Here is an 11900-nt window from a genome sequence, read left to right on the forward strand (position 1 = left end):
CATGATTTAGTTAATCATTGCCCAATACCACATTTGAAGACATGTTAAAAAGCATTGACATGCTAAGTTGTTGAAACTTCCGTGATTAGTAAGAATCAGGAAGAGCCCTATGATTGATGTAAAGATCAGGGGGAGGTGTGAACTTCAGGGGGAGTCTAGCACATACATACATGTCACTATCAAATGTGAAGGGTGCGTTGTACTCTTTTTTCCTACGATCAAGGTTCAGTTTTTCTCCCACAGGGTTTTTGTGACTTGACGAGGTTTTTGACGAGGCAACAGATCAGTACCATCGGCATATCAGCGCGCGGCACAAGGGGGAGTGTTCTAGGATATTCTCTATGTGTGCCTTGGCCTTATGCCAATAAGATATGTAGTTAGACTAGATCTATGTATTCATATCCTTACCATATTGGTATTGTGTAATTCCCTATATAAAGGGCTCCTATCAATGAATAAGATGATGATTCTCTTGCTATCTCTTTGTCTCTACCATTAATCCTTCATCACTTTGTTTTTATCTTGTATCAAAACTTGTTCTGCCTGACCTAGTAATAATTTGCTCTAATGTTCGTCATGTAGCCTTATAGTGTGTAGATTGGGTTTGCATCAGTTTCACGATTTACAACATACATCTCTACTCTAATATGTGCTCTGCAAGCTCGATTTATTTCTAGCATTTCTATAGTCACACAATGTCAAAAATCGTGATATCAAAGTGGTTCGGTTTGGTTCAGTAGTCTGTTCCAATCAAAACATTGGCTAACCATAGGAAAAATCTTCTGTACCGTCCGGTACGGAAGACAATGCCCTAACCATATACCTCTTTAGAAAGACCTAATTCGATTATAATCCAATTTGACCCAATTTGGACAAATGGCCCGAGCCGCCCGACCCATTTCACCCTGATTAGTGATTTAACCATGGCTCAGAATTTTGTAGAAGCTTTACTTGAAGACTAGAAGCTCCTCTCTCTCATAAACCCTACTGAAAACGAGAGTGTGTAAAAGCAAGCATTAACAATGGCAGAAGCAGAGGGAGGATCAGATAAGAAGGCGAGTGGAGTCGAGTCTCTGAAAGACAAAGGAAATGAGCAATTCAAAGCTGGGAATTACCTCAAAGCCGCCGCTCTCTACACTCAGGCCATCAAGCAAGACCCACAAAACCCCACGCTCTATAGGTACCTTGCCCACTTCAAAGTTCTCTGCTTTTTCAGTTTCGAGTTTGATGTATTAATCAAAATGCCATCTTGATTGGTTTTGCTCGCAGTTCACTTGATTTGTTCACATGGGTTATGTTTTTTACTAACATTTTGGTGATCTATGTCTCGTGTTGTGGAGTTCAATGGTTCAAAGTTGTTTGCTTTTCTTATGTAGAAACTCATTTGATTTTGTTTCTGTATTGTTTGATGTTGTTTATAAGCGGCATTTTCGTTCTTAATTTGCACCATTGTTATCATAATGTGTTGCCCCGGATTAGTTCTACTTTTCAGCTGCTGCTTCGGGCATTTTGTAACTATAGGAGTTGGAGGGGTTGAGAGTTGATGTAGAAATCAGTTGTTGGTTAGTGCCAGCAGTACAGTTAAATTTATTGTTAAATTTGTCAACATTTAGATTTACAACAGTAATTTTTGAACTTTTGCTCCAGCAGTATTGCTAAATTGTATACATTAGCTAAGTTTTAGTTAATTGTCTCCCAAAGATTGATAAATTTATCAATTTTCTCTATCAATTTCTAAATTTATCAATTTCTTAAGTATACTGCCAGAGCAAAGATTCATTTAAAAATTGATAAATCTCTAATTTTTTTCAATTTATCAATGCTGCTGGAGATGCTCTTGTGCTTTTGAGAAATTGAGATGCAAAAGGGTTTCACCTTCCCCTTACCGGAAGAAAGTTAGGCACTTAGATGAACCAGATACAGGTTTAAGGGATCTTCTGTGGGGATTGAGTTTTCGACTCATGTAGTATGATGGAAGTGCCTCACAAACTGGAGTTAGGTGCCTCAGTTGGCATGTACTTAGGGCGCAACCCAGACTATTCAATCCCGATTATCTGATATAAGAATTTGTACTGTTTCTTTATAGAAGGTAAGTTTTTGGCATCAGTTCTGCCTACCGGATGGAAGTATTCTGAGCAAAGTTTATGCAAGAAAAAATCAGCCATCGGGAATTTATGGATATGCAAGGAGAAAAAGACTTTGTTTGTGTAAAAATATCCACCTTGTTACCACAATCAAACTGTCAAATTTTGATTATGGCCTTTTTTTTTTTCTATGCAATGTTTGGATACATCTGCTCCCTTTGCTCCCTATTTTCAACTGCTATAGGAAGTTTCAGGTTCCGTTACGTACAGTTTCTGCTTCAACAACTGCTACCACATTTTTTTTCCTTCACATTTTAGCATTAGTTAAGAAAATGGGATGTTTGGAAAATCGTAGAGGAGGTTTATGGTAGCCCAAGACTAGTTTCTGGGTAGGTGGGCACTCTCTCTCTCTCTGTTGTTGTTGTTGATTTTGTTTCAGAATGATAATTATTCGACTTTCTTTATATATTCTCATTTGGTGTTATATGCTGGGATTGTTTTCTTGTAGACTGAACTTTAAGGAAGTTCATGCAGAACATAGAATAGTCTTCATATGAATCTTGGACTAAACAAATCAGTACTGTCAAAAGAATAAGCTATATAGGCTGATTTTCTACATGTAACAAAGCATGCATGCCGTGTGATGGATTTTCTCTCTATTTAACTTTTTCAATTTCCAGCAACCGTGCTGCTGCGTTTCTGCAGTTGGTCAAGCTTAGCAAAGCCCTTGCTGATGCTGAAACAACAATTACATTGAACCCCAAGTGGGAAAAGGTAATTTTCTCTTTCTTCAAACATACTTGGTGGTCAGCAAACATTACTGATTAGTGATGCTGTCATTTTTTCTTTAATTGTTATCTCCCCCTCGAGAAGTGAAGAGGTTTCTAAATGTACCATTTTGATTCACCTCCAGGGATATTTCAGGAAAGGATGCATATTAGAGGCCATGGAGCAATATGATGATGTATGTCCTGAAGCTTTTTCACTCTTTCCATTGTTTCTACTGGCATTGTGGGCAAGACCACATGATTTTTTGTCCACTGCTGATATTCCTAGTGTTCATCACCTTTTGTGTAGGCTCTGACTGCTTTCCAGACAGCTTTGCAATATAACCCAAAAAGTGTAGAAGTATCACGAAAGATGAAGAAAATTTCTCAGTTGGCGAGAGATAAAAAGCGTGCTGAAGAGGTGGAGAAAATGAGATCTAATGTTGATTTGGCAAAACATTTGGATGAACTGAAATCCGAAATGGTGAGTCTATTTGTCAAGCTAGGAGTCATGATTTTTCTTTATCACTTTTCTTCCATAATGTTGTGCATTGTCATATAGTGATATCATCTCAATGTAAATATGGAATTCCTCAGTCATTTACACAGGTCAATCTCTGTTTCTGTTTGCTTTTTTATTCTTTGCCTAAATGTTGGACTTTCTGTCTTTCATAATCATACTTGTAAACTTTCTTAGCTCCCTAAACTGTGTACTGCAAGTAAGAATTAATTCATATTCTTAGCATCTTTTATAGAGACGGTAAATGAATCACCGTGGTTGGTTTGTTTCAATCACTGCTAACAAGGACTGCCACTCTTTCTCTTTGCAGTCTGGAAAGTGTGGGTCTGAAGAATGCGACGATGCATTCTCTTTTCTGGTTGAGACAATGGAGGCTGCTGTAAAATCATGGCACGAAACTTCAAAAGTGGAGGCTAGAGTGTACTTTCTCCTTGATAAAGAAAAAACAGACACTGAAAAGTATGCTCCAGCTGTGAATATTGATAAGGTATTGACTGTTAGGTTGTGATTGTATATATCTTACGAGCCTTTCTTTTTGTGTTACGATAAGTGTGTTATTCCAACTTACGTTTTTCGTCTCATATGTTAAGTCAATGTTATTCAAGCCCTGAGCCATTGTTCTCTGCTTGTTAACCATACTAACATGTGAAAACTTCTAAACTAACAAATGCTTGCCTGTTGTTTCAGGCCTTTGAATCACCCGATACACACAGAAATTGTTTTCCTTTTCTTAGGCAGTATGCTGAGGATTCTTTCTCTAGAGCAGCTTGCTTGGTGACTCCCAAGAGTATCATGTCTTACCCACAGGTATATCTACCTTCACTTGTGTTTTACAATGGCATAAATTCAATCATCTGAGGGAAACAGATTCAGTGTGACATGATAAAACTTTGCTTTCCTAACTCTGTTTCATTTGTAATTTACTGATTTGGATGGTTGCAACGGCCAATAATAATGTTGCTCATAGATGCTTTTGAGGTTTGCCAACAAGTTCTGTCATAGATTTTTATCATTATCTTTAAGTCACTCATTGTTAAGGAGTTTATGGAGATTTAAGTTTGGTAGCATGTGCCCAAGTCCTTTGTCTTTGTGGGAAGTGCTTATGTGTGTGTTCCATGTAGCCTCTGTGGAAAGTTTACCTCTATGAGGGTTCAATACTCCAACTTGTGTCCTTGTCTGCTTCAAAATCCCTTGCATGATGTTTGCATATTAAAGTTTTTCTCACAAGAACATTGCATATTGGAGCCTTCTAAAAAAATCGTTGTCCTATATTTCTTTCCTGATATAAATGCAGTACTGGTTTCAGACTACATATGGGCCAATCAGTTTTCTAGCATGGACAGAATTACCAAGTTCATTCATTTAGTGCAGTTTGTGAATGGCTATCATAGATTCACTAGCTCTAGCTGGTCATACAAATTTTTAAATCCAACTAATATCGTGGGGCCAAATCTATGATCTGAATAGAGTGGATTATGACATTTATAAATGGAATTTGTAATTAAGAAAGAGGTTTCAGTGATCATTTGCTTTTTGCAGGTTTGGAAAGGTCAAGGATCAAGGAAGTGGAAACATGGGCAACAGGATGGTTTCTTTGTTCAGTTTGAGGCACCTTTCTTGCGAAAGTTGTGGTTTATCCCTAGTTCCACTGAACTGGGCCAGACATTATGCAGGTATATCTCTCTCTCTCTCTCTCTCTCTCTCTCTCTCTCTCTCTCACGCACACACACATGCATGCAATATTTCCATGAGGTAGTGCACTGTATTTTAAAATTTTATCAACTTATATACCAACAATATATTTTAAAGTCTGGGTATCAGTGCCATCTACTTGTAATGTGTATCAGTACACAGGTTATATTTGATAGTTGTGATTCTTCCCACATTGAAAGTTTAACTATCATGTTGTGTTTTCTCCTAGTGCACAAGTATGCCCTTGTTTTTGTTTAAGAGAATGAAGGAATGGAAAGTTTTCAAAACACATTTAAGGTGAAAATACCACACTTCTACAGCTATGGAGAAGGATACTGTGTTAACATTATAGCAGTGGATTTTCTTAGAATATCCTTCAAGGGCAAGGGGTAGGAAACCGTAGGGGGTTCTTCATTTACATCTAAGCATGCTTATGGTTCTTAACATAAGTTTTAATGATATAGAATTTCTTTTGGAGGTAGGTAATTCTAAATATTTGTGCCTCTTTCAGGGATCCGGAAGATTTAGACATCAGTGCCCATGAATTGATTCCGCGCCTATTCAAAGAGAAGTCCTCCAAGTCATAGGCAGCTTCATTTGCATGTAGTTGGACAGAAATCTGAGGCCCACTTTAGCAGTATTCTAAAGAGCAGACAGCACTGGTGCCAGCTTTTGCCTTACTGAGAATCTCAGATGTAAGGTCTTCTTTGGCCTGGTGATTTGAAGGAAGGTGCTTTACGTATTCATTCAATGCATCTACCAGAGGTTTTGTTTCCCCCATTCCCAGAAAATTGTGGCGGTTTTCTCTCTCTATTTTGTTCCTTTTTTTCTTTCTTTCTTTTTGCTTCTTTGAAAGGATGTTACGCCTTTAAAGAGATTCCTTATTGTGAGATTGCCTATCCTGATTTCATACCGGGTTGATTCCAACATATACATATTAGTGTTGCCTGTATGGTGCAAAGACTTGAAACTTGGTGCTATATTTCGTCTGTCATCGTTTATACAGCGATATATAACTGATTACAGTTATATATACACAAGGTGCTTTGACTGATTCTGCTCAGCATTCAGTACTTTATGATTGTATCCGAGACATTGTGGCCAATGAAACATTTTCTGACTGCATAATTTGTTGATTGATAGGCAGTGAATTCCTATATTGAGTACCAGGTTATTCAAATCTGAAAAGGAAGTCTTTTTAATTTCATTTCCCTCCAGACTGCATTCAAGAAGCTTGCGGTGTAAAATTTAGTGATTTACAACTACAAGTATCTTTAGGGGAATACGACTGCATTTCAACTACAAGTTCATTGAATTTCAGACTACACTCCATGGCCCTCAGGCGGTACAGGAAGACAAACCGCCTACAAGCATCATCTACAATTTTCAGCCACCACATCTACTACAACTACCAAAGCTTTAAGCACTATGTGTCTTCCATGCTTCTTTTCTCCCACCTTGTAGTTAGGTAAAACTGAAAACTTTCATCTGACGTCTCTTCTTACAGAGTAAACGTTGTCCTCTGGTGTCTTTGCCTTTTCTTCCCCTGGATTGGGTTTGCTGCTTTTCAGTTGGAACTTACATGATGTTACTGTATCTCCCACAGTAACAAACATCCATTCCTGACCAATGGTTTCAAAGAACTTCGAAGTATCCAGCTTCTTAATCACTTCACTTGTTGGGTTTGCTGATACAAGCTAATTTATCCATAGAAATAAACTAATTAGCTATCAAAATGTGTCAATGTAGAACATGAAATGTTTTCAATTGGAATACAGCTTCTTACCTTGAGACTCTTTCTGTCTAATTTCTCTCGACCTCTTCTAGCATATGGATCCCACTCGTATCAATGCCTCCAACACCTGTAATTTGTTGTCAATGTTAGCAACTAATTGGGAGGTGAGAAAGATGTTAATCTGAAACTACAGCAGTACTTGTTGCTAATGTCTAGTATAACATATTGTAAGCTTGTTTGTCCAGTAGCTTTTATCCTATCTTCCTCTTCATCTATCCACCTTGAGATCCTGAGCACAAGATTAAAACCAAATCTCATATTAGTACTCTACATGTCTTGTTTGACATTAAAATTCTTGTATAAGTACAATTATTTGTAAATTTTACCTTTCCCTCTACATGTTGGAGACTTGAGTTTTGCCTCCAGCATAGTTCACCGCAGTTCTGGAAAATGGTGCTGCAAGTATTGAATCGTTATATCAATCAATAAGTGGTATGATTTGAAGACTTTTGTAAATGCATGGAGTGATGGAGGAAGATTTAAGCACGGTGTTGAAAGAGGTATGATGTACCTGCTGATAAGGGGCAACAAGTGCAAGACCCTATTATGTTCATCATTCCGAAAGCGATTATTTCTTTGTTTCCATCAATGTGATAGTTCTCAACTGTGGCAATTATACGAAATCCTAACATGCAATTAGACGAAATCCTAACCTGCAATCTTCATCATAAGTTAAATTAAACACAAACCGAATCCGAAAAGCAAACGTAAAATCAAAACCTAACCCAGATCGATGCTCAAAGTCGAAGAAACAAGTATATACCGCATCATCGAAGGCCGGTTCGGTACCTCGAACCTGAAACGGCACGCCGTATTGGAGATTGGAGAGGCATGCAGATCTCCGTTTTCTGGAATTGAAACGCGACGAGACAAAGGATTGGCATTGATGTGGCTCTCGTCCATGAGAAGGAGACGATCGGCGAAACCCTAGAAATGAATTTTGTGGGGATAAAGAGTTAAGTTTTGTATTGTTGTCTTTCTGGTATATATGCTCTTGTTTCCTAGATTGTTGATAGAGGTCGGCACATATTTTTATATACAGACTAGTCATGCTATGGAAGTATGGAAGCTGTCATTGTTGTACAGACATCTCATTCTTTTGGAGACTGAATGCTACTCATGAAAGCAGCTGATTCAAAATCAAAATAGGTATTTGTCTTTGTTAATGCTCAACTATTTGTACAGTATTTGTTGTATGACAAACAAGCAATGAACCTGAGAACACCCTAGCCCCAAACCAATGCACTTCTGACCTAACAGGAAGGCCAAAAATTATGTTGCGCTAAATGCTCTATCATAAGTTCATAACTTCAACAGGTGCGGCCCTCTAGCTTACATGGTTGAAATAGCGAGTGTAAAATCTGCAAGTATTTACATATATTTGCCTTTTACTGATATATAATATTAGAAACCGAAACTGATTTCAAAATTGTGCATGTGTTATCTGTAGATTATTAAATCTATAGAGCACTTCAAATTTAGAAACTATAACCAACTTCCCTGAAATCTTATATCTTTATCAATAGCTAGCATATTTACTTCATTTGTCTAGCCTAACCTTCTTTTTGTCTACCACCTTGTTGATCAATGGTTAGATAAAATAACAAAGTTTCACATGATTTGATTCCTTCTTAAAGATTAGACATTATCCTCTGCTGGCTTGGCTTTATCTTCTGGTGGACTGGGTTCGCTGCTATGTAATAGGAACTTACATGCTTCTACAGCATCGCCCACTGTAACAAACATCCATTTCTGACCAATTTTGTCAATGAACTTTGACACTTCCATCTTCTTAATAACTTCGCTTCTTGGGTTTGCTAATACAAGCTAATGGATATCCAAAGAAAGAAAGAAACTAATTAGATAATGTATCAATGTACAACACGAACAAGTGAAAAAAGGAATTCAACTTCATACCTTGAGACTCTTTTTGTCTAAATTTTTCTTGACCTCTTCTAGCATGCTGATTCCACTCGTATCAATGCCTCCGACAGCTGTAAATTGATTTCAGTGTTAGCAATTGATTGCGAGGCGATATAGAGATTATTTTGAAACTGTTGCAGCTTGATACTTACTGCTAATGTCTAGTATAAGGTATTGTAAGCTTGTTTCTCCAGAAGCTTTTATCCTGTCTTCCTCTTCATATATCCATCTTGAGATCCTGAGTTCAAAATTAGAAGCATATATCATAATAGTACTCTATATATCTCAATTTCAAGATTAACATTCTTCTGTATACATAAGTGAATGCATATGTAGTTTACCTTTCCCTCAAATAGTTAGCATTGGCAAAGTATATGGGTGAATCGATCTGAAGAATGAGAATTCCTGGAACATTGTTTGCTGCTGGGTATTGATCAACGCTTCTATAGATGGACGTTTCCGGAAGGTTGCCTAAATTGAGAGTCCTGGGTCTTGTTATAAATAGGATGAGTCGTAGCAAAGAGATTACAACCGCAATGGAAAGACCAATCAAAACACTGCCAAAACTAACACCCAAAACTGCACCCATGCATATCATAAAATCAATCTTATCTATCTTCCAGAGGTGGATGATTCCCGGGATGTCTATGACGCCGAGCATGGCCACAATTATAATGGAAGAGAGGGACACTAGCGGTGTGTACTGGAACAATGGTGTCATAAATAACACTGTCAACAACATCATAATCGCCATGACTATGGGTGAGACCTGAGTTTTGACTCCGGCATTATAGTTCACCGCAGTTCTTGAAAATAGTCCTGCACGTATTCGATCATTGCTTGTAACAATCAATAAATGGACTCGATTTGAAGACTGGTTATTATGTACCTGAAGCTACGGGGCAACTAGTGCAAGAGCCTATTATGTTCATCAATCCGAATGCGATCATTTCTTTGCTTCCATCAATGTGATAGTTCTCTAGTGCGGCAAAACTTTTTCCACAAGCTATTCCTTCCTGTATTTGCAGTTTTGCACAACCATTCCATGACAATTGAAACCTTATTTTTATTTATTTTAAAATAATAAAGATATGATGTTATGTTGTTAAACCATATATCAATATATAGATATTTGCCAGGAGCTCATAACTTACAGCAAGGGCAATAATACCACAAATCAATCCAGCTTTTATAGAGGTGGCAAGATGGCGTGACTTAAAAACCGTATGGAAGTCAGAAACAGTTACAGGGTTCAGCCCTTCCTGAAGGTGCCCGATCTACAAAAAAGAAGCACATATGTATGGTGGGATATTTGATTAAATTTCATGCAAATTATATAGTTATCTTCTTATCAATGATAATTAGCTGAGTATTTACCGCACGAATGTTGTGTTTATGATCAGCATGGGTTAGGTAAACTAGAAGGCTCCCCACGATAACGCAGAACAATGGCGCCAGTGCACTTACCCAAAACAATGATGGTCTTTTCATGCTCTGTTCATAGTCATAAGTAACCAACATAAACAATCGTCACTGTAGATAAACCTCTAAAGTATGTAACGGGCAAAACCAGAAAGGGTTTTCTATATAATACATATCATTTCCTTCCTTTGAGCTAAGCTTTAAGTTGATGGGTTCAGCCGAAAATTCAACTTACCCAGAACAAACTATCACTCTCTCTCAATAACACAAAATTCAAATCAAACCGGTGATCGGCGACAGACTCAATTGATATGGGGCGGTCGAGAAAGAGATAAGAGAGGATATAGATTTTGAGAGCTTATTCACACACACACATGTATATAAGGGCAGGGGGATTGTATTCGAATTCTCTTCCTACCAATATCGCTGAAAAAAGATAACATCTACTTACAAAGATTTTAGCAAGAAAGAGAAACAAGACGGAACCACATCCCAACAGAGCAGGTTCCCATTTCCACTGCAATATATAACCGCAATAAGAGGCTGGTCAATTAATTCTATCTGAAGTGTCAAATCACCACTACAATTTAGAGCTATGGCCACACACACACATCTGTCTTTTCCCCCCTAATACCCCACCATAACCACGAATGAACGTGGCCTTTAGTCATTTGCTACACTGCAGCAACAAAAAAGAGGAATGTGGAGTTTAGCGCCGTAACAATGGGCTGAATTGTCACATTTTTTTTCAAATGTGACATGGTGGGCCCTAAAATGTTAAGTTGTCCCAGATCTGAATTCTTCTATTACTATATTAGTTGAAGCCACATTTGTTTTTGGTTCGTGGCTTCATCACCAGAAAAAAAAAAATTATTGAACAATGAATTACTAGATATATCAAAATATTCTCAAATTTATAGTTAATGAATACAATAGTATATGAAGCAATTTTCCTGTACTACGAAGAACATAGCAACTCCTTTCTACCAAAACAATCTACTTAATAGCTTTCCGACTCTCCTTAACCTCCAACAACGGGTCTGCTTTAGAATTCTGAACAAAATGGAAAGGATATCAAACCAAGAGTTGTTACCTAAAACTGTCAATTACAAAACAAAGAAGTGAGTTAATCCAATTACAATACATAATGATAGCAGAATCAAAGAAAATTTCTATTTAACAAAGTCAGATATTCAGAAAACTGGTTACCATAATCTCATATGTCCATGTTTCTTTCCTTGGATCTGTAGTAAAAGGTTCATAAACTCAAGTCAATTTGTACAATAATTGTGGTATAAAGCTTGCTACAGACTATTAGCATCATGATTGTGAAAAACAAAACTGATGAATAACTTATTTCCAATCACAACATAAGCATCATAGAAGCTATACATATCAATATCTACAACAACTTGAACATGTAAATGTAGTATGATACATAATCTTTGATGCAGGAGTACCTGTTGTTCATCATTTTGATAGAGTGATTAATGGTTGGACTATGAAATTATATTTAACAGTTGAAGGATGAAATTACCAATACCCATTTCCAGAGATATCTCTTCTTGGATGGTAGTGGTCATAGCTATAAGCCTATAACTTCCTGCATATTGTAATAATCTCTATCAGAGAAGTAAAAGGAACAAAGGGATGAAGTACGTAATAATTACATTCAACTAGGAAAAGAAAACAATATT

General features: G+C 37.3%; 2 protein-coding genes across 2 annotated transcripts in view; one reads left to right on the forward strand and one right to left on the reverse strand.

Annotated features, from left to right (window-relative positions):
* The first annotated feature begins 831 nt into the window (after positions 1–831).
* LOC101301862 lies at positions 832–6109 on the forward strand. The gene is made up of 8 exons (XM_004296621.1): positions 832–1180; positions 2765–2858; positions 2998–3048; positions 3162–3335; positions 3682–3858; positions 4059–4178; positions 4911–5044; positions 5575–6109. The coding sequence occupies exons 1-8, from the start codon at positions 1023–1025 to the stop codon at positions 5648–5650; spliced, it is 984 nt and encodes a 327-aa protein (XP_004296669.1). The 5' UTR covers positions 832–1022; the 3' UTR covers positions 5651–6109.
* Positions 6110–8496: 2387 nt separating this feature from the next.
* Positions 8497–11900, reverse strand: part of LOC101299577 (sulfate transporter 3.1-like) — a 5043-nt gene continuing 1639 nt past the window's right edge. The window contains exons 4-11 of the mRNA XM_004297972.1: positions 10655–10720; positions 10159–10275; positions 9936–10058; positions 9671–9797; positions 9123–9600; positions 8934–9019; positions 8776–8852; positions 8497–8685 (exon numbers count right to left, since the gene is read on the reverse strand). Of these exons, the coding sequence (XP_004298020.1) occupies positions 8497–8685; positions 8776–8852; positions 8934–9019; positions 9123–9600; positions 9671–9797; positions 9936–10058; positions 10159–10275; positions 10655–10720 (1263 nt within the window). The remainder of the gene's footprint in view (positions 8686–8775; positions 8853–8933; positions 9020–9122; positions 9601–9670; positions 9798–9935; positions 10059–10158; positions 10276–10654; positions 10721–11900) is intronic.

This window comes from Fragaria vesca, linkage group LG4 (assembly GCF_000184155.1).
Source record: "Fragaria vesca subsp. vesca linkage group LG4, FraVesHawaii_1.0, whole genome shotgun sequence".
Lineage (NCBI taxonomy): Eukaryota > Viridiplantae > Streptophyta > Magnoliopsida > Rosales > Rosaceae > Fragaria > Fragaria vesca.

Excerpts from the sequence above, each read along its gene's own strand:
- LOC101301862 (XM_004296621.1), top strand. The coding sequence starts at position 1,023 with ATGGCAGAAGCAGAGGGAGGATCAGATAAGAAGGCGAGTGGAGTCGAG. Across the intron at positions 4,179-4,910 it reads GTATCATGTCTTACCCACAG|GTTTGGAAAGGTCAAGGATC; the intron begins GTATATCTACCT and ends TGCTTTTTGCAG. Across the intron at positions 5,045-5,574 it reads CTGGGCCAGACATTATGCAG|GGATCCGGAAGATTTAGACA; the intron begins GTATATCTCTCT and ends TGCCTCTTTCAG.